Source organism: Myodes glareolus, chromosome 17 (genome assembly GCF_982192425.1).
Source record: "Myodes glareolus chromosome 17, mMyoGla1.1, whole genome shotgun sequence".
NCBI classification, from domain to species: Eukaryota; Metazoa; Chordata; class Mammalia; order Rodentia; family Cricetidae; genus Myodes; species Myodes glareolus.
Window position 1 is genome coordinate 36,497,306 of NC_142042.1, and position 22,914 is coordinate 36,520,219.

At 41.0% G+C, this 22,914-nt stretch overlaps 1 protein-coding gene across 5 annotated transcripts in view; it reads left to right on the plus strand.

The window, feature by feature from the left end:
* The window catches only part of Tlcd4 (TLC domain containing 4), a 66,253-nt gene extending 43,801 nt beyond the window's left edge, over positions 1-22,452 (plus strand). For 4 of the 5 annotated variants that reach the window (XM_048456658.3, XM_048456656.3, XM_048456657.3 and 1 more), the window contains exons 2-7: positions 938-1,103; positions 3,934-4,023; positions 6,327-6,385; positions 8,422-8,516; positions 21,782-21,855; positions 22,117-22,452. In XM_048456658.3, coding sequence (XP_048312615.3) covers positions 949-1,103; positions 3,934-4,023; positions 6,327-6,385; positions 8,422-8,516; positions 21,782-21,855; positions 22,117-22,435 — 792 coding nt within the window. In that variant the 5' untranslated portion in view covers positions 938-948 and the 3' untranslated portion in view covers positions 22,436-22,452. Of the gene's footprint in view, positions 1-934; positions 1,104-3,933; positions 4,024-6,326; positions 6,386-8,421; positions 8,517-21,781; positions 21,856-22,116 lie in introns of all 5 variants that reach the window. The other variant, XM_085677776.2, reaches the window with a different exon arrangement.
* The last annotated feature ends 462 nt before the right edge of the window (positions 22,453-22,914 follow it).

Genomic DNA, 22,914 nt, shown 5'->3' on the forward strand with positions numbered 1-22,914 from the left:
CATGTGTGTTTATGTAAGGTAGTGCAGTACCAATGGAGGCCAAAAGAGGGCATCAGACACTGTGGACCTGAAATTGGAGATGCTTGAAAAGACACCAGAAGAGGTTGCTGAGAGTTAAACCTAGATCCTCTGCAAACCTAGTGAGGGCTCATCACTGCTGAACCATCTCTCAGTCTCTATGGCTTTTTTTAATTTTTTATTTCTTTGTAACATTTTAATTTTGTCTTCAATATTGTGTTTCATAATCCAATCAGTTTTTAACTTTGTAATTTATTATTTATTTGTTTGTTATTGTGGGCAATGTTCTGGATTTGGGACTTAAATATGTCTTAGCAATTACCCTATCAACTCCCAGTTTTTAGATGAGAAAATTGAGTCAAAGAGAATTCAGTCTATTTGTCTGAATAGAATTAAAACAATGATGTTGAAAGAATAATTTCAACTGTAGTAATTAAAATTTTCTCCTAATATTAAACTCTTAAGATTAGATAAGTTTGAATTGTGATGTTAAAATGTTTAGATTTTTTATGATATGGAGATCTTTAAGATATAGGGTACCTTTCAGGTACTTAAAGTATTTTTGTGCCGGGCATGGAGGCACACACCTTTAATCTCAGCACTGGGGAGTCAGAGGCAGGTGGATCTCTGTGAGTTTGAGGCCAGCCTGGTCTACAAGACAGCCAGGGCTACACAGAGAACCCCTGTCTCAAAAAAATTTTTTTTTGTTTTAAACAACAAATGTATGACACTTGACACATAGTATAGTACGAAGAAACTGGAGGCTCACAACCTCTGGTTTGTTTTCCTTAGATTGAAATTTTCTTATATTCTTATATTTCTGTTAAAATACTACAATAAATGTATACTTGTTAAAGTTTTTTAAATATTATAGGCTTATCGTGCAGTAACCACTTAGAGCTGTCCTTTTTCTCAGCAGGCTGAAGAGCTATGGATGCCAACACCAAGGTGGTCATCGGCACGCTTTGTAGCAGCTTCCTCCTCTTCCAGGTTCTTTTCCATTTTGTAAGTTACTGGTTTTCAGCAAAAGTGTCTACAGGTTATAATAGTCTTAGCATCGACAAGAAGATCGAATGGAACTCAAGGTAAGACCCTGAAAACATGATTAATTGACTTAAAAATAGTTTTATGAAATAATAAAGTCTTTTTTTGTTGGATCTTAGGAGTAGAAGGAAAGACAAGATCTCACACAAGAACAGTTTAAGAATTCTTACATCAGAAGATGGTGGGCCTGGGGGTGGCTCAGCGGTTAAGAGCACTGGCGGCTCTTCCAGAGGACGTGGGTTCAGTTCCTGGCACCCATACCACGGTTCACAACCTTCTGCCACTCTAGCTCCACAAGATCTGATACCTTCTTCTGGCCCTCACCAGCTCTAGGCTGGCGTGCAAGCAAAACATCCATGCACATAAACGAAAAATGCTAGGGATGTTTTTTTTTCCCCACTTTCTGTGTAAGTTTGGGAAAATTTAGTAGACTCCAACTGTCTGTGGGAAGTTCTGTTTTGCACCCCTCTCTGAAAAATTCACAATAAACACGTATCCTTTTGCGGTGGTAGCAAAAGAAAACATTTCTGGGATTGTGAATATTAGCCTGTGCGAGTTAGCCACCTGCAGCATGATTGAATTCTACAGACCAGAGGGCAGAGTGTATAGTCTGCATCTTATCATGAATTTCTAATTATAATTTAGATCTTTCTAGATTTATCCTTTCTAAAAACTTGTATTATTTTATTTTATACAGTATGGGTGTTTTGCTTGCATCTTTGTCTGCACCGCAGGAGCCCATGGAGGTTGGAAGGGTGTTGAATCCCCTGGGACTGGATGGTTGTGAGCCCCCATGTGGGTGCTGGGAATCAAACTCCCATGCTCTGGGAGAGCAGCCAGTGAGCCATCCCTTCAGCCTATATATCATTATTAAAAACAAACAAAGAAACTTTTCTAACATTTGTAGACAGAAACACTGGTGGGAAAGACAAGTGGGAGAGACAGATTTTCTGGGTAAATTTTGAACTCTTTTTCTTGTTTCCCTTTCAATATGGTTAGAAAATGCAGAAGCTTTTGAATCTTGTGTAGCTGCAAGCCAAAGAACAGGGCGGGTGCTGAGAGATGGAAGCAGAGATGAAAATGAAATTGGAAACTATTTTGCGTTATTCAGTATCATCACTGTTCTGGGGTGCAGGAAATTATAACGTGTGAAACCAAGATCTGCTTCGAGGAAGGAATCTGGCCTCATATGAGATTCATTTAGCTGTTCGAATAGCATTTTTCTCGTCTCTCTCTTTCCTGCTTCCTGCTCCAGCTTGTGTACTTGGAACTTAGGGATGAAGAGTACAAAGGAAAGTTGGGCTGGTTTTGAACTACATATTTATGTCTTAAAACTCAGCCTCCAGCCTTGACATATGCTCCAAACAGCAGGCAACTCTTCTTTGAAATCTTTCCCTTTGGCATCTCTTTTTAGCTACTAGAGGATCTATATTTTTGCTTTTCCAGGACCATGGTCTTAAAAAGATAAAAATCTCAAGTGTTTACCAACAGCAGCTTCTGCAAGTGTAGACTTTTGGGGTGGTTTTTGTTTCTTTGCTTTTCTGAGACGGAGTGTCACGTACCCCAGGCTGGCCACTAAGCAGCTCACTATGTAGCTCAGGAAAGCCCTCCTGATTTTCCTGCCTCCGCCTCCCAATGCCGTCACAGCACTCAGCTGTGTAAATGAAGATTCTGATTCAGACTGACGGGTCGTTCCTAGTGTCTGCTTCTGCGTGTCTGTTCGGCATAGTGAGAACTTTTGACTAAATGTCATTTCCGTCCTCTGAGAACTTCCCATACTTCACCTACCGTTTAACGCCTCCTGAAGACTAACACTTGAAGCCTGCCTGTAAGAAACAAAAGTTAAAGCTTAGATTTTATTCTACAAAAGGAAACCTAAAAGTTGTTATGTGTTCTGTATCTTTGTATGTTTGTGGGCACAGACATCACTGCATGTGTGTGGATGTCAGGAGAGTCCCTCCCTCCACCACGGGGGCCATGGGGACCGAGTTCAGGTCCTCCAGGGCTCAGAGTCAGCAAGCAGGTGCTTTTTACCTGCTGACCCGTCCTGGAAGGGAGCTGAGAAGGAAACATCTTTGACTTACGGTCACTAATCACTCTGCAGGAGTTCAGGAGAGGTTATTCTTCCCTCTCATAGGAGTTTGAATAGCTGTAGGAAGCCACCTTCTGTGTGGTGGCTTAGATGCAGTGTTTGCATGCAGGGTGGTGGCGATGCGAGCACTCTCCTGCAGCTCAACTGCTGTGGATAGAATGTGGAGGGCACAGGGTCGTGACCTTGTCAGCTGTGCCAGTTTAGGCAAGACTCTGTCAACAGTGTCTTCAAGTGTGTTTCCACTTCAGAAGCTTAACACAGAGAAACGATTCGCTGGAGATTGTAGAACTTGTTCATTTGAAAATAAAGCTGTGGCCCTGTGATTTCTGAATGACTACATCATCATCATCATCGTCATTACTATTATGTTTCTTGAAGCATGGTCCTACCGTAAAAATATAACTACTATAATCTGGCTGTTATAGATAACGTAGACCAGGCTGGCCTCAAACTCACAGAGATCCATCTGCGTCTGCCTTCTGAATGCTGGGATTAAAGGCATATGTCACCACTCTGGCCCTTAATTATTAATGATTAATGAACCTAGAGGCTTATACGTGGTAGGCAAGTGCTTTGCTGCTGAGCCATGCCCGTTGCCTTTAAATGACGGTGTTTAGCCATCCTCAGATACTCTCCTCCTCCTTTGATTTCACTCTTTCACATTTAGCTTTTAATGCTCCGAGGTGTGTATTTTTTCAGGATGAAAAATGTCTTAGAGGAACAAGTCATTTGCTGCAAGGAATCTGAGAGCTCTGTGTGTGTGCCTTGTTTCATTTCAGGGTAGTATCTACCTGCCACTCTTTGCTGGTTGGGATTTTTGGCTTATACCTCTTCTTATTTGATGAGCCTACTATAGCTGATCCACTCTGGTAAGCTGTTTCTTTCCCAGTTGCTATTCATTTTAATTTTTGCTTTGCTATGAATTATTAATAGAAGCCTCATTTGCATTACTTAAAAACATATCGATTATTTTTGATGTCTGCCTTATTAAAGTGCTTATAGTCAGTCCTACTTCAGCCAATTATATTAAAATGATTTTAGATGTGAATGCAAACATTGGGGACCATTTTACTTTCATATTGCAATTGTTATCTAAAAACAAAGAGAATATGATGAGTCGAGCAAAACCACGTTATTCCAAACACTGTTGTGAGCAAAACAGTGTCATCATCGAGCTAGGGCAGTCAGCTGGAGCAATCACTAAAGGCTTGCCTTTAAACTTGGGTGTGGCCCATTGTTTGTCACCAAAGAACTGAAATGAGACTTAGAGATGGCCATGCGAGAGGGATTAAAATCACACAGGAAGCACTTATTATTAATGTGATGGATCTAGCACATGTCATAATCTAAGGTAACCAGGAAGGCGGCTCTTCCTGGACACATTAAGTATGGTTGCAATTGCGCAAGTTCTGCAAACTGCTGGAGCTCGTTAGGAAGGGTTAGGTCAGCTTACTGTAAGGGAGTAGGTGTGTGGGACGTACTGATGGGAGGTGACTGTGCTCCGTGCATACAGGACAATTTAACCAGGTGTTTGGGCCCCCACTATGAGACGACCCCCCCGCCATAAGTGTAAAATTATCCCTTTAGGATTATACCAGCTGATTCATTTTCATTTCCATTAGGAAGATTTTTTTCCCCCCAAAGTAACTCAATTTAGCATATTCCATACCTTGACCAGATTTTTTATTCTCAGTCTAAATAAACTGTACCTTTAATTCTCCCATATTTATTTTTCTCACATGATTATAAACAGAACAAGTCCTTTGAGAAGTACATTGTATAAAAAAAATAAATAAATGTGGTTTCTTGGTCAGGCTTTGCCTTGGTAAACTTTAACCTAACATAAATTTTGCCATTTTTTTTTCCTCCCCTTTGGGTCTATGCTTTATTCCAGGTCTAGTTTTCTTGGATTGCATTTACAGATCAAAATGTATGACGAAAATGTGACTTTTCTCGTGCATTTCCATTTTAGCTCCATTTTCCAGTTTTGTGTTAATTTTAAAGTAATACGTATTACAAATCACATGAAAGATGGAGTGGTGCAAATATGTGCCCATCCTAGGCTAGTGGGCTGCTCAGGAGATTACACCCTGCCCTGCCCCAGCCTAGTGACCTGAGGTTAACCCCTGGAACCCACATAGATGGTGGGGTGAAAGGGCAGCCTCCTGAAAGTTGTCCTCTACACGCATAACACACATACACACACACACACACACACACACACACACACACACACAGTAGCGTATGCACACCTATACTCACATAGACATTATACTCACATATATTACTAATAATAAACTAAATAGAACAATTTTAAATAAATTCATTATATTGATATGCATCTGTGAACCTGGTCACAATACCACGGTCAAATTGTCTGTTTTCAGGTAGTAGGCAAATCTGCTCCATCCTCAGTAGAGTAATATTGATAGGACTGCATTGCCTCACAAATCAAAGGTGGGATAGATAGATGATTTCTTTGTTTATTTGTGTCACTGATTCTAAGTAAGGGATTTTAAAAAGTCAGCATCTAAACAAGTCATATGAAGACACATTTCTAAGACTGTTTGTAGATAGGTTTAGAATAGAGTCCAGAATTGTTAGTGACCTACCCCCATAGGCCAGTGGGCCCTCAGGCTTCCTCCAGAAGTGCAGTGAAACTGGGTGCTGCCTCTGCATTTAAAACACAAGCACACTGTTATGCCCCTGGATCTGGAGCTCCTGGAATAGTTCTGAGCACTCTAGAAAATACATAGGCCGCCCTTGGCCATCCTTAGGAGCTGCGCTTTAGGCATTGCAAACCTCAGTGTGGATTGATGTTAGATGGCTTCTTAAAGATTTCAGCCCAATTTAAATGCCAAGAATCAATGATTGGTCATCAGGAAGATTCTAGAGACAGTTTAGCCTTTGAGTAAACTCTATAGGAAGTATGGACAGCAGGTTTTTTGATGAAAGCAGTTGTTACTGTGTTGGGTGTGCTGCTGTATCCTGTGATCCTAGCAGGGGAAGTGGAAACAGGAATTCTAGTTCAAGGTTGGCCCTAGCAAGTTCAAGGCCAGCCTGGACCACGTGAAGCCTTGTCTCAATAAATCAGATATGTTCATATGAATCAGTTCCTATGTTTAAGAAGATAATGTGGGTTTTTGTTTTGTTTTGTTTTGAATATATATAGGGGTGATCCAAGGCTTGTGAAATTGAATATTGCAACTGCTTCAGGCTACCTCATTTCTGGTATGTGATAGAATTTTTTCATTGCTCATTACTTTTTAAACTACTCATGGAGTAATGCAAAAATCTATTGTTTATGCTTTTGGCTTATTTGAAAATTAGCTTTGAGGATCTGTACAGGGAAAAAAATAAAACCTTCAGTGGTGGCAGGCCTGAAACTTACCCTTTGGCTTTCTAGATCAAGAAAAGGACTGAGTTACAGAGGCCTTCACACTTAAAAATCAGAAGCAAAACAATGGCTTTTCTCTTTCCTGAAGAGCTATTAGTATAATTACTATAAAGTTAATGATACCTGTGCCAGGTCTCTTGAAGAATGTTCCAGTAGACATGATCTTTTGTTTGGGCAGAGTGTGCACATGTAAGCTGTCTAGACATGATCAGTTAAGGTGTGAATTCTGACTCCACATTCTCCTCTGCTCCATTTTTTTCTCATGTTGGGTGGGATTTAGATTGATCTTTTCTACAGCGAGGACAAGGGAAGTAGAGAATATGCCACCTTAACTGCAGTTACAAACATTTTGGGTTGTCTTGTGGGTAATCAAACAAAGATGTCAGCCATGAATTGGACATTTATATAAGAACCATATTTTATAATTCTACAACTTAGTAAATAACTGAAAGAAAATAAAAGTCAAAATAGAATATGATGCAACAGTAACAAAGACAAGGGAAGAATTTCATAGAAAATTTGTGTGCCATGAAGATGTGAATTGTAACAAAATAATTATATTGAAATAAGTGACTCTTTAAGAGGAAAGGGTAAGTTTTAGAGTAATAATAGACTGTTGGATTATTTGGTAACTGAATTTAAAAAAGGAATTTGTCAACAAATTGAGAAAAGATTTTCTCCTTTGACAGAAAATGTCTTTGACATGATCACACAATTCATAGGGTGTCACATCCTGGGTCGATGATGCTGTCATTACAGAATAGTAACTCTCAGACAATAATCTTTTTTGTGTTAGCTTGTTTTCGTTTTTGAAATAGGGTCCTGTAGCCCAGGCTGGCCTCAAACTTGCTATGTAGCCAAGGGTAACCTTGACTTTAGATTCCTCAACTTAAAATTGGCGGTATTACAAGCAGGCACCACCGTGCAGCTCCTCTGGTGCTGGGGACCAGGCCTGCGGCTTTATGCATGCCAGGCAGGCGCTGTACCGAGATACCGCCTCAGCAGCTCTGGATCATGTACAGAATAAAATTATTATTAAGACTCTTCTAAATAAGATAACAATCTGTAAAACATTGAGCACACAAAGTAAGGCCATCTCAGTCTCTTTAGAATATGCTACACAATCGTCATAGCTTGTGACCAAGCAGCCAAAACATACAGGGAAGATGGATATATTAAAAGAAATTAATTACTGATATTATTATTATTTTTCTTAGTTATAGTATTTAGTTTCTCTTTAAAATTTGTAGCTTGAGCCCTCTTTCAAAATGGTTATATCTAGTTTTGTGCTAGTAACTTTTGTTTTTGAAAATGAAATCTCCACGCTCTAGAAGCTCTGATGCCACAAGTGTGAACCCATGGTGACCGTCAGCTTCCCAGGCTACATTTGATGTTCAATCATTTGCTAAAGAAAATAGTTGTGTTAATATTTTGAGCAGTTTCTATTTTGTTAAACTGAACTGAGTCAGAATATGTAGACGGAGTCTCTTAGTGAGAAAGTGGTGCCTTCTCTTTATTTGTAGGCTTTTTGAACAGTCATAGTTCTTGGTGATTTTCCTAGGGTTTTGTTGTTGTTGTTGTTGTTGTTTTGTTTTGTTTTGTTTTTTGTTTCTGTTAAGGGCATGGTAAGGCAATGTATGCCCACAATCCCAGCACTGAAATAGGAGGATCAGGAGTTCCAGGTGAAGCTCAGCTACATAACACCTTGGAAGCTAGTTTATCTACATGAACTCTCTCAAAAATGAACAAAGAAAAACAAATATTAGTATTGTCAGAATGGGCAACTAAGAGTTATCAGACAATGAGGTTAATACGCTCATAAACCAAGCAGCTTTTGTCCAATGTGGTATCTCATTTTTCTCTCATGCAGATTTATTGATTATCCTTTTGAATTGGAAAGTGATCGGCGACAAGTTTTTTGTAATTCACCATTGTACGGCCCTATCTGCATACTACTTTGTACTGGTGAGTACCAGCAGTCACCATGGGCAAGGCTGGAGAGAGACATTTAAGGCTGAATGCTAAGCCTTTAAGTCTTTCTGTTCATTTGTTTTAGAGACAGGTTCTCTTTGTGTAATTCTGGGTGTCCTGGAACTCTCTATGTAGACCAGGCAGACCTTAGACTCAGAGATTGGCATGAGTGCTGGGGTTAAAGGCGCGTGCCACCATACCTAGCATTCTATTAAGTCTCAATTCACAGGGGCAACATTCAAATGCATGCAGGGTAACTTATAGAATAAGTAACCTTATAGCAAGTTTATATCTATTTTTTCTACTACTGTCTACTGCTTTGCTTTAGTTTGTTTAATTTGGTTTTATTCTTCTGAGGTGGGGCCTCATGCGGCATAGGCTCGCTGAACCTAATCTTGGATTAACACACTCCTCCCCCTTTCCTCTTGCACCAACTGCACCAAGCATATATTAAAAGGAAAAAGTGTCAAGGTGATGTAGGGATCATATGCATTTCCTCCTATGCTTATAGGTTCTTTGTCTTTTTGTAACAGTAATGATAAATTCATAGTAGGTAGCAATGAGGCTGGTTATGATGAGAAATATTTTGTTTTTTTTTTTGAGAATTTCATATGTGAGTATACTGTATTAGCATCATTTCTATCCCCCGCAATCCAACTCCTCCCGTGCCCCCTTAACTCTCGACCATCCTGCCTTCACCTTTGAAGTGGAGGCATGACAGGATGGGCCACGGCTCCTGACTTAGTGTGTCTGTTTGCAGTCCTAAACCACGTCAGGCAAATGATACTACTTACTTGAGTTTCCTTAGGACCTCGCGGATGGAGCTCCTTGCCTTTCTAGGTGCATTTATGGTTTAACAGCCTTGGGTCTGGATAGATTTCTGTGCGCTGTGGGAAGAATAGAAACTGATGAAGCTCAGGCCCCTTCCACGCATCCGTCAGCATAGATTTATGAACTGCTGCTCTGTCTTGACCTGTGCCTGATCGTCAGCTTGGTAAATGACGGGCTGTGCACAGATTGGCAAGCTGAATGCTTAATGACATGAGACGAACACTAGTTTCCCTTTGGATTTTTATGCCTGCTTTTAAAAAAATCAACTGCATGCTGTTCTTTTAAAGGAGAAATGAATGGTTGTCTTATTTAGTGAGTTGATAAGTCAGGCCCATTGCAGTCTTGTTTTAGTATCTTCCTTTGTTATGTTGATTAATATGAAATGAATGTATTTAAAGCGGGTCTGTTCATAGCAAAGCAAAATAAGAGAAAAATGAAAATATTTTGTTTTGATTTTGGTTTCTTTTTGTTTCTCTATTTTGCGTTTTTGGCATATCTATGTAGTCCTGGCTGCTCTGGAACTTGCTATGTAGTGTAGGTTGGTCTTGAACTCAAGGAGATCTGCCTGCCTCTACTTCCCCAAAACTTGGGTTAAAGACCCTGTTATTGAACAATCTGCAACCAGAGTTTTAGGGCAGGAATATCAGCTCCCACAGCCCCATCAGGTCACTTAATAACAGCAGTGCAGAAGATCAGTGATGGTGGGAGACAGAAAGGAGATGCCGTCAGTCCAGAGAGGAATGGATGCCCTGAGTTCGTCTTCAAATTGCTAACATGGGCATCACTTTTTAATAATGGAAGACAGCGCAGGACAGTGGGTATGGCTAGGCAGTCCTGGCCACGGTATGGCCCTTTGATCACTGTTTCAGAGCTGGTTCTACAAGCTGGTCCTGCAGTTGGATTTTTCTTTGGGCCACCAGCTCACAAATAACGACACAGAGACTTACTAATTCTGAAAGCTCAGCCCTAGTTTAGGCTTGTCCCACTAGCTCTTATAACTTAAATTAACCCCTGTGTGACTTCCCCCCTGTGTTTTATTCTGTATGTTCGACATCTCACATCTCCATGGCTTCCCCCATGTGCCTGAATTCATCTCCTCTTCCCTTCCTTGGAAGTCCTGCCTGTACCTCCTGCCTAGCTATGGGCCACTCAGCTTTTTATTATACCAATCATAGCAATACATCTTCATAGTGTACAAACATCCCACTTGACTCACTGAGACGTTGTCACTGTCACTGCCGAGGGGACTAATCTGGTTCCTCGAATATGATTTCTCCTGCTTAGGGTGGCGTCACCACCATCACACCTGCCCTCAGTCGGTGGGTGGGTGGGTGGGTGGGTGGGTGGGGGTCTGACTTAGACTTAGGTGGAGAGCTGTAGGTTTCTTTGGGACCCTGATGCTTTGAAATGCCTGAGGAGACAGAAGAAAAGCAAAGGCAGAGGTGCCAGGTCTCTGTTGCATTGTTAGTCATCTTGTGGGCCCAAGGGAGGAGTCAGTGCTTTTTAGCAAAAGCAGTTTCTAAGTGTCTGCTATTAATAATCTTATACTCCTTTCAATATATGAAAGTTTTTTCCCTCATGCAGTAAACTTGCAGCCCGTTTTGCAACCTTCTAAGAAGGCTAACAAAACAATAATTGTTTTTCTTGAGTAAAATGTTTTAAAATTATTATTATTCATAAGAATCATTATTTAGAAACACTTTGATTTGACATGTCTGCAGCTGTCTAAAGATCTTTTTTCTTAAATGGTCTTATTGGAACTAAATCAAAACGTAGGAGTAGAAGCAGGTTTCCTTCAGGTTTTAAATATATCATCTAGTGAAGAAATAGTTTAAATACCAAGATGTGGATTTATGATATTATGGGTTATACTTAGGAATTTTAAACACACACATATATACACATATATATTTTTGCATGTGAATACCTTACCTGCATGTATATATGTGTATCACATGCATGCCTGGTGCTCAGGGAAGTCAAGAGGTGTCAAATCCCCTGAAACAGGAGTTACAGTTGTGAACCACCATGTGGGTGCTGGGAATTGAACCCGAATCCTCTGCAAGAACAAGTGTTCTTAACCATTGAGTCATCTCTCCAGCTCCCTGTGCCTAGATTTTGAAATGCCCTTGTGTGCGTGTCTGTGCCTGTTGTATGTTTGTGTGTGTGTGTGTGTGTGTGTGTGTGTGTGTACATTTGTGTGTGTATATGCCTGTGGAGGCCAGAGGTGCCAACCCCCTTGGTTTTTGAGACAGTGTCTCTCACTGGTCTTGAACTCACCAAGTAGGTGAAGCTGGCTGGGCATTGAGCCTTTGGGATCCATCTGTCTCTTTGTCTCTGAGAGCTGGAATTATAAATTATGTGCCATCAGGCCTGACTTTTGTATATATGGGTGCTAGATATTGATTAGTGCCTCCTGCTTGCAATATAAGCACTTTACTGACAGAGCTATCTTCCCAGTCTTGAGTTGTATAATATTTTGAGCACTCTTTTTATACTTCACTTTACCTCATTTACTAGGTTGAATTTTTTTTTTCTACCAGAGTAATCTAAATCTTGGGAACACCACTTCTGTCTGTACATGACAGCTTTTAAAACTTTCTTTCACCATGATGAAGGATGCTGATCAGTAAGGGAGAAGTGACAAATTATCTCTGATGGGACGTGGACTGCTTTATGCTTTAATACATTTAAAATATATGTATATATTTATTTTATGTGTGTGGGTGTTTTGTGTCACATATGTCTTGGTGCCCTTGGAGGCCAGATGACCCACCTGTCTGCCTGCTTGCTGTTGCCTTCCTACTCTTCTTCTTCTTCTTCTTCTTCTTCTTTTTTTTTTTTATTAAAGTTTTTAGTTCTCTATGTAGCCCTGGCCGGTTTTCCTAGACCTCACTATGTATACGAGGCTGGTCTTACACTCGGAGATTTGTCTCGGCCTCTCTGCTGCTTCGTAGGGGCTGTGAACAAGGGGAAGAACTGGACTGCCACCTAATGATGAGAATGCTAGCTGGGTAGCTGGAGTGGATGTGCTGTATGTCCCATGGGTGTGGGAGGAACCCCTCCCTACCAGGTTGACATCTGATCCAGTAAGACTAGACTATCTGTGCTTAAGATCATCTAACATGCTGCAGGCATGATCATTTAAGGATCATCCGAAGCTGACTTTGGCAAAGAAAGACTTCTTTGGAGTGGCAGGGCAGGGCAGGTGACTGCCTAGCTACAGTTTCTACTAGTCTGGAGTCTCATGCAGGCGTTAGTGGCTGGGTGCGAGCCTCCTGCAGGCATCTATGAGAGCTGCTGAACCATCGATTGTCCTGATAACCACTGAAAAGGTGCTCACTTGATTGGCAGCTCCCATTGCCTCTTCAAAAATGACAGGTGAAAGCTTTCCTTGTCACCTTCTCATATTCAGCCATGTCCTTCACAGTCTTGACTGACTCTGGAACTGAAGGGAGCTGCAGTGTCTCCCAACCCAGGCTTCCCCTCTTCCTGTCCTGATGAATTAGTTTGGTTTCCACTCTAGGCTGTTGTTGCTGTGGCTGGACATGAGCAAACTTGAAAAAAAAAATGTAGTTGTTGGTGGTGGCGCATGCTTTTAATCCCGGCACTTGGGAGGGAGAGGCAAGCAAAACTCTGTGAGTTCCGAGGCCAGCCTGGTCTACAAGAGCTAGTTCCAGGACAGGCTGCAAAGCTACAGAGAACCCTGTCTCAAAAAACCAAAAGAAAAGAAAAAAAAAGTTTAACTTTTAGCCACTACATAACCTTACCCTGAGGTGTCTCAGAGCTTGGTATACGATGATTTTATTTTAAAAAGCTGTTTACCAAGAAGATAAAAATGCCTATCCTGGTTAGTATTTAATCGTTGAGTAGATTTTTCTAAAAGCAAGCTTATCATATGATTCTACTTATACGGGATGCTTAGAATAACTAAGTCCTTAGAGAGGAAATAGATTCCAAGTTGCCAAAGAACTGGGCAGAAGGGATAATGGGGGCTTATTGTTTCATGGGACCAGAATTTTAGCTAGAGAATTTGAAAAAGTTCTGGGAGTGGTAGTGACAGTTTTGTGACAGTTTGAATGTCCTTATTGTCCCTGACTCTGCACTTCTAAAACCATCATGTTGTGTGTATTTTATTGCAATAAGTTAAGAAAGCTTAATTATGAAAAGTTAGAAAGACTTTTGTGTTGGATAATGTATTGTAGTTTTTAAATCAAACTACACACTAAAACAATAAGCCTAAGGAAATAGAGCTTACATTTGCATTTCGGTTTAATAACTTGAGAAAAAGAGAAATGCCCCGGAGGTCGGCACTGACCACATTTTACTTCTTTCAATAGCATATACCACAGCTGAAAATGAAAGCAGTTTTCAAACTTAGGCATCACCAGGAAAGGTACAGCTTCTAGTTCCAGGGCTGCAGAGTGAGTCTGTGTGGGATCCGGCTAAGACTATGCATGTCTAGGCCCGGGGCGATGGCTCAGCGGGCAGAGCCCTCGCGCTAGCATGAAGACCTAAGTTTGGACCCCGAGCGCCCATGGAAAAGCCTGACTTGGCAATGTGAATCTGTTCTACGCCAGTGTTGGAGGGAGGGAGATAATCAGATCCTAGAAAGGAAACTCTAGGCTCAGTGAGAGAACCTGTCTCAAAAAATAAGGTGGAGAGCGACGATGGAAGACAGGTGATAGCCCTCTGACCTCCACGAGTACACGCAAAGGTGAGTGAGTGCATCTTCACACACTTGAGACACATCCATAGAACACATACACATGGAGGAAGATGAGAGATGGCTGCTCAGACAGACATAACTGCAGACAAAACGCCAATGTGCATACAATAAAATAAATAATTCGAGGTGGGAGATGGTGGTACATGCTTTTAATCCCAGTACTTGGGAAACAGAGGCAGGTGGATCTCTGTGAGTTTGAGGCCAGCCTGGCATACAGAGCTAATTCAAGGACAGCTAGGATTGTTAAACAGAGAAACCCTGTCTCAAAACAAAAACAAAACAAAACAAAACAAACCCCCCAAAAAAGAAAAAAATAATTAAAAAATAAAAATAAAAAAATAAACCAATTTTAAAAACCCCATGCTTATCTAACAAGTTCCCAGGCCTTTGTTCTAGGCACCATACTTAGAAACTGCTGGGCTCCAAATAAGAAAGTGAAGACAGGGTTTAGAAGGCCTCAGCTTTTTTATGTAGAGAATTTGCACTTTGGGAGATTATGGTTAGAGAAAGACATTTTCCAAGGTACTGTTTTTTTTTGGTTTTTTTTTTGTTTTTTTTTTGTTTTTTTTTTTTTGTTTTTTTTTTACCAGTAACTTAAATTTAAAGGCTATCATAAAGTTATATTGCCTCTGGCACTAAGTTGATGCCACACTTTATCGTATGGCGCTATGAAGGGAGTTAGAAGTGATCAGCAACTGCTTTCAATGCAGTGTGTTTCCTGACTGTACTTTTAAGCTTACCATTAGCCAGTAAATTAAAATTAAAAATTTAAAAAGTAAGAATAATTAAGTTTCATTATTAAGAAAAAGAATTGGCGGCAGCTGGAGTAATGGCTCGGTGGTTAAGAGCACTGGCTGATCTAGGACCTGGTTCAGTTCCCAGCACCCACACAGCAGCTCATAATTGCAACTCCTGTCCCAGGAGATCTGACGCCCTCTTTTACCCTAGTTGGCACCAGGCACACATGCGATGCACATATATGCATGTAGGCAAAACATTCATATACATAAAATACATAAATCGGTCAATAAATACAAACTTTTAAAAACCCACAAATTTTGGCAGTGGAACTTTAGCCAAGTTTAGTCATTTGTCAAGGAAGTTGGTATCTTTAGGGACATATTAGCTCATATTATTTTGTAGTTGTCTGGTTAGTCATGTTCTCTAAATACTGGGCAACATTATGATACATGCCACAGCCTTAAAATACCTGACCCAAGGAAGAAGAAAGCTGTAAGGGAACACAGGCTGGAAGAAGACCTTCTTTAGCCAAGGGAGTAAGAACATTTACTTTAAAAACCAAGAACTCACGCTTACACATGAATCCGTGGTAGTGAGGAGTGACTCAGCCAGATGTGGTGCCCAACACCTGCAGCCCCAGCACTGGCAGGGGGAGCCACGAGGATCACGTGGTGAAGGCTAGCCTCGGGTATATAGTGAGACTCTTGTCTCAAAACGAAACAAGAAGCGAGGTAAGGAAAGTCAGAGAAAGAAAAAAAAAAGCAAAATAGAGGGATTATGGTAACAAACATATTTTTAACACTTTTGTACCTGCTTCAAGTAAGAATCCCACTAAAAATAACTTTTTCCTTTGCATAATTTACCCCAACACTTACGGATATATTTTCAAAGTTCATCTCTCTTGCTTTAATTCAGTACAGAACTAGGAGAAATCCAGTTTCGTATTTTATTTGGATTATGTACACTTAAATGTTCTTCTAATCTCTTCTTTTCTTTAAAAGCATACTATTTTCTTTTGAGATGAGGACTTGTAATGTAGCTGAGGTTGGCTATAACTTAGGATCTTCCTTGATGCTGGGATAAGAGTACTGTGCCAGCATGCTGAGATTTAAGTCAAATACTCCAGCTATTCATTTTTTAAAAAATTATTTATCATTTTATATGTATGCGCATGTATGCCTTAGTATATGCATGGCGCATCTTGTAAGTGCCTGGTGCTTGCAGAGAGCAGAGAGGATGCCAGGTTCCCTGGAACTAGTGTTGCAGGTGGTTATGAGCTGCCACGTGGGTGCTGGGAGGCAAAGCCACATCTGCGTGAGTAGTGAATGCTCTTAACTGCTGAGCCATCTCTCCAACCCCTCTCAGCAATTCTCCTGGACAAATTCAGCTGTGCTTTAAGAAGCTGCCACGATTTTTTATTAAGAATGCACATAAAGTATGCATGAACTTGCAGTGTGAGCAGCAATTTGCTTCCTGATATTTTTAAAGTGCTTCTTCACGTCGAGCAAATTCGAGAGGTCAGCTGTCCCGCTTTTTCCATCCCTTTATTTCCTAGCTGCAAATGTGACTTCTATTATGTATTAAAATGAATTTGTGCAATAAAACAAAAATGAGTGTGACCTACCCAAGGAAGACACACCTGAGATCCTACATCCCAGGAAACCCTACCCATGATGGGAGACTATCCATGGCAACTCTGATTTACAGTTTCTGAGAATGGGATATTCTGGTGAGACTGAAGTATGTTGTAATTGTGAGCAGCCATAGTCCCTCAGACTTTGGGTGTTGGATTGACAGCTGTGTTTTGCATGGTTTAATCTCTGAGATTGAATTTTCTAGAGCGACTCTATTGTATAAGAGTTTAGGTAATGAAAATGAGATGACTTATGTATGATACTACCAGAATGCCCAGACAACACTGATAGGAGAAGGTCATCATTCTTGTATATGGAAATATATATACTATTAATAGGCAGATGGAAAGACCCATAACATTGAATTAAAGAGAAATATAGTCAAAACAAAATAGACTGTGTAATATGCAGAAAAGAATTAGGGATTCCACGTTGGTATGAGTTGAATTAAGTTTGCACTAAGCTTCCTATGTTGAGTCTCTAGCTTCCCGTACCTCTGATTGTGCATTTGAAAATAGGTCCATTTGCATACGTAATTAGCTAAGAGGAGTTCCTATTTCTGTAGGGTGGACCTTCAATAAACCGTTACTGATGTCCATATTAAAAGGGCGGTTTGGGCCCAGGATTTCTGTGTGAAGATAGGAGTTAGGCCACCAAACTTGAGGGACCTTCAAAAGCCAGCAACAAGGGTGGAGCAGAGAATTCCCTTGACCTTCGGAGGCATGCACCTGTTGGCACCTTCACCTCAGACTTCTGGCTTCTAAAATTGTGACACATTCTCTTGCTGAAACACTGTACCCTCCACCTACCACCTGTTTCTTTGTTATAACCCTCCCAAATTAATACACTTTAGTTGAAGAGATATAAAAGTGTTACAGGAAGAGTGGGCCTGCTTTTTGTCCCGGCCGCCCAGCTAGCTTAACCCCCAAAATAATCACACAGAAATTGTATTAATTAAATCACTGCCTGGCCCATTAGCCTCTTATTAGCTAACTCTCACATCTTGATTAACCCATTTCTATTAAATCTGTGTATCACCATGTGACTGTGACTTACTGGCAAGATTCTAATCTACATGCATCTCAGGCAGGAGATTCATGGCATCTGCCTGTCTTTCCTTTTTTCCAGCATTCAGTTCTGTCTACTCCACCTACCTAAGTGCTGCCCTATCAAAAGGCCAAGGCAGTTTCTTTATTCAACCAATGAAAGCAACACATAGACAGAAGAACCTCCTATACCATAAAGGCACAGAAGGACAAGTCTGGAATGCAGTGGGCAGCTCCATCTAAATCAGGCTGTATCTTCTTCATCTTCCAGGAAGGTGTTGATGCTCAGTCGAAAGTGGCAGGCCTTGAGTTAGATGGACAACACCATCTGAACATATACGTCCTATTTTCCTCTTGCTACATGAGATTGAGTAAACTTGCACTTCTAATTCCAAGACTGTAACTCAGATTTCCTCTTGACAAAATGGGTACAGAGAGAAGGATTGTGAGGCTGGAAAGATGTTTTGACCTCTTGCAACATAGAGCTGATTCTGTCAGATGGGAACAGTGTTCAGGCCCTTCGATAGTCACATGAGGAATTGAGTCAAGGCAACAACAACAAGAAGTGCCCAACCTCCAACCCCTGCTTTTGGATACTTTTTTTGTTTTGTTTTTCGAGACAGAGTTTCTCTGTAGCTTTGGCGCCTGACTTAGAACTAACTTTTGTAGACCAGGCTGGCCTTGAACTCACAGTGAACTGCCTGCCTCTGCCTCCCGAGTGCTGGGATTAAAGGCATATTTTCCATCTTTACGTGGCTTTTTAAAAACACTCTTACTTTTATTTTTAATTTTTGATTTTTTGAGACAGAGTTTCTCTGTGACCTGGATCTCACTCTGTAGACCAGGCTGCTCTTGAATTCACAGAGATCTGCCTTCCTCTGCTTTCTGCGTGCTGGGATTAAAGGTGTGTACCACCACTGCCTGGCCTTTCTCTTTTCACAAGAACCTTGAATCTAATTTCCTTTGCTTCATTTTTTTTTCCTGATCATTACCAACAATAACTTGAACCAACCTCCCTAAACAATGACAAATATTCATAATCCATTGAATGACCAAAATCTACCTACCCATCTCTTGGAAATGTGGGCATAGTTTTTATAACCTAACCTATCCTAACCTAACCTAACCTAACCTAACCTAACCTAATTTCCCTCCTGAAGAGGAAAGACATGCACACACCTTGGCTAATTTTAACATATGAATGTCTTACAACAGGGAAAGATATTATCTGCTAAATTCCTTGCACGTGTACAACTTCTGACATTGAGGATTTTATGTTCAATCACTTATAAATATCACCAAAACCTCCAGAACAACTCAATTAAAAAAATAACTGTGTGAGAATAGGAACCTCTCAAGATGACGCATACCTACAAGGGAGCCATGATTTTGCTGGCCACAAAATCAGATGCTGAAAAGTCAGCTGCTACAAAACTCATAATTTCTGAGTTTGGACAAAAAAAAATGGCTTGCTTTGATTTTTAAATAAGTTGAGGATGAAAATGTAGAAAAGTAAGTAGAGTAAAGCAAATGTTTATGGACAGTCAGTCTCTCAGAGCGCTTTGATTTTTGAGGAGGTCACAGGAGGAAACCGTCTTTATTTGAGTTGTTTTGAGTGTTGGTTGGGGAAAAAAGAAATCATAGTTACTCAGCTTTTGGAAGCAAGGAAACTTCAAAACTTAAATATAAATTAGGGCATGAACTTATAGCTCAGTAGTTAAGTGCTTGCCTGGCGTGCAGAGAGCTCTGGGTTTTGCTCATAGCAGCACTTAGTGTCAGGCATGGTGGAGGCAGGGAGATTTGGAGTGCAGAGTCCTCTTTGGTTACCCAGTGAGTTCAAAGTCAGCATGAGCTGTACATGAGCTGTACATGTTGTTTTGAAACAACAACAAAATTTACCAGATAATGGTGCCATAACAAACAGGATTCTGTCATAGCTTATCAGGGAGTCCAGGGTACTTTAAGTATGAAAACACATGGCTATTCAGAGATAAGGAGTGTAGCCGATGGCCTCGTACCTACCAAGGAACTGGATTGACAGAGCTGCTCCACTCAAGCAAGATCTTAGAAACAGAGTGACTAGATGTTCTAAAAGAGTGATTAGATGTTCTAAAAGCCTGCCATTGCAATAAAGACACATTCTAAGTCGGGCGGTGGTGGCACACACCTTTAATCCCAGCACTTAGGAGGCAGAGGCAGATGGATCCCAATGAGTTCTAGGCCAGCTTGGTCTACAGAGCTAGCTAGTTCCAGCCCAGCTAGGGCTGTTACACAGAGACACCCTGACTCCAAAAACCAAAATATATAAATAGATAAAAATAAAAAACAACCAGCACACACTCTAGATCCTAGCATCTTTGCTGGGAGATCATGTAACTTGTGCTTATTATCAGAATGGATTGACAATTGAAACCAACACATGGTTGGCCAAGGAGCTAAAATGCAAGTCAAAGCGAACCTCCCATTGTAGTAATTTTTCACAATGCATTAAAAAAACTTCCCCTTGGGCTGCAGGTGGTCACTGGAAAGTAAGAAGTGTTACTGAAAAAGGAAACACAAAAGAAATATCCTGTTCATGGACAGGGAAAAAATGTTATTTTTAAACTCAATCTCATTCTAATTTGTTTTATTTTATTTATATCATTATTAAAATTTGTTATGTATTCTAGAAACATACAGAAGAGCCCATTTAACTGTTCAGCAGAGGTAAAGGGACAGTAAGAATGATTGTAGAGGTACTGTCATAAAAAATCTTGGTTGAGTTAGTGTTGCTAGTACTAACGGGCACTGTTAACGTCACCATGTCTGTGTGAAATCAGTGAACCCACACACGTCCTGACATCTGACGCTCTACTGTTTAGGTGGCAATGTTCTGGGTCACTGTGACAAGTTGGCCCCTCTTGCCTGCTGGTCTGATCTTTAGCCATCCCTCCTCCCTTCTTACTCACACATTCCAGTGTCACGAAAGATGATGAATTTGAAAATAGCTCCAGGAAAGCTAATTCTATGGCCAAATCCCCAAAATAATGCTTCATGTTATTTTAATTGATCATGGAATACCTGACCAGAAAATAGTTTACCAAGTTTTGTGTGCGTCTTGGGTTGGGAATGGGCAGATGTTTCTCCGATTTATCACAGCTCTGATAGGATTAGACATGCTGGGGTGATCCCATCTGCCTTATGGCAATCGTAAAATCTCGTGTGTGTGTGTGTGTGTGTGTGTGTGTGTGTGTGTGTGTGTGTATGTGTGTGTTGGGGGGGACTCATGCGTGGAAGTCACAGGACAATTTTCCTTCCACCATGTGTGATCCAGGCATCAAACTGAGCCATCTCACCAGTCCACCTCATAGCAATATTAAAAGTATATTAAATACAATTCCAAGAATTTTATTTCTAATGTTTGTTGTACTCTGCTGTGTTTTTCATTTTATTAAATTGGTGGAATGTGCTAAGTATTATGTTTCAATTTTGAAAGATCCCAGGCTTGTGTGTATGTGTGTGTGCGTGTTTTAGCTATAGGATCTTCTTGTTGACAGGTATATATTTCTAGATCTACCGTTGTTGTGTTTAGCAAACATATACTTGCTTACAGATGAATTATCACAGTATGGGATAATTACACTTTGGAGATGTTTAAGCACTTCTTCTCCATAATGGATATTAAAGGAATGCCCATAGTGTTTACTATAAAACTCTTTAACTTTCAAAATTCACCCTTCCGTGTGATGGTTTTTCCTGAAGTGGGCTGAGGATGCTGTCACGGCAGGTGGTAGAGTGGCAGTCCACTGTGAGTCAGTCGCTTGGTTTCTGCTTTCCTGGGTGAACAGAGAGTGCTAAGTGGGCATAAGTGTGTGATGGGCCATCTTTTATCACCTGTAGAGTTCTAAGCACGTTTCTAAAGTCTGAAGAAGAAAATCAGGAGGCTGGAGAGATGGTTTAGCAGTTACGAGCACTTGCTGCACTTCCCGAGGACCTGGGTTTGGTTCCCAGCACCCATACCATGGCTCACAACTGTCTGTCACTGTGGTCTAGGGCACCTTCTTCTGGTCTCTCAGACTTCCCGGCATGCATACGGTGCCCACACAAATAGCTAGGCCCACATTCACACACCTAAAAATCCTAAAAACTAGTTTTTAAAAAAAGAAGAAAATTTAATGATAAAAGGTGGACACCTGGTCTGTTTCCATAGCGATGGATTGTACACCAGAGTGACTAGCTCTTTCTAGAACACTTGTATATTTTGATGAGTCCCTGACGCCGTTACTGTCTCTTATCCAGAAAGATGGAATGCTAGCATACATTGCCAACTTCCGCCTGCTTGCCGAGCTTTCCAGCCCCTTCGTGAACCAGAGGTAGGTTACCAATGTTATCACTTTGAAGCTGCGCGGTTTCATTTTAATCTGTGGAAACCTTTTTTCCAAGATGCAGAACTCAAGTCCCCACGATTGCACCAAAAACGCTTTATCCACAGAGCCATTTCCCCAGCCCCTCTCTGCAACTGTTAAGATGCTCCTTGAATTCTTGTATAGCCTGAAATGTGAGAGTAAGGTGGTAGATTCCCAAGCCACAGAATGAGTGTGATGTTATTTTTACTCTTTTTTTTTTCTTTCCAGGTGGTTCTTTGAAGCCCTAAAGTACCCCAAGTTTTCCAAAGCCAATGTCATCAATGGAGTTCTCATGACAGTGGTCTTTTTCGTAGTGCGGATCCTCGCGATACCTCCTTTGTATTTCTTCATGTACTCCGTGTACGGAACAGAAGCCTACGTGAGGCTCGGACTTGTGGTCCAGTGTACCTGGATCACTACCTGTCTTATTTTGGATGTGTTGAATGTCTTGTGGATGATCAAAATTACAAAAGGATGCATCAAAGTCATCTCTCTCATCAGACAAGAGAAAGCCAAGAGTAGCCTTCAGAACGGAAAACTTGATTAAAGGCGTGCTTCATCAAACACCCGTGTTTCCAAAGCCATCTTCATTCCACCCCGCGTCACGTCTACTGATAGATGAGTTCCTGGCATGCTCCTCTGCCGCTCTGTTCGTTACGACTGTTATTCAGGGTTTCCGTGTCTTCTTCTCTCTCTTTTATCTTTAGAAAAGGAAAATAAAATTTAGTTTTCACTCCCAAGATATCTTCTTTCCTTCTGCATTTTAAGCATGGCTAGACATCGAAAGGTTTCAGGAAAAGTTGTAAGTGGAGTGGAGCACCTTTTCTGAACTCGCAGTGTGCGTGGGGATCTTTCTCCGCAGAGAAATGACTGCTGGGGTGGCCTTGATGTGTCACCCGCTTGGCTGAAGGAGCGAGAACTGCTTTTAAGTCTGTAGGCAGCTCGGTTTGTTGTGCTGTGTTCTTTTCTAATGTCAGTGCCTGCGTAGGGTCTGATTTCTAAGTTGCTAACATGTCCTTTTCCCAG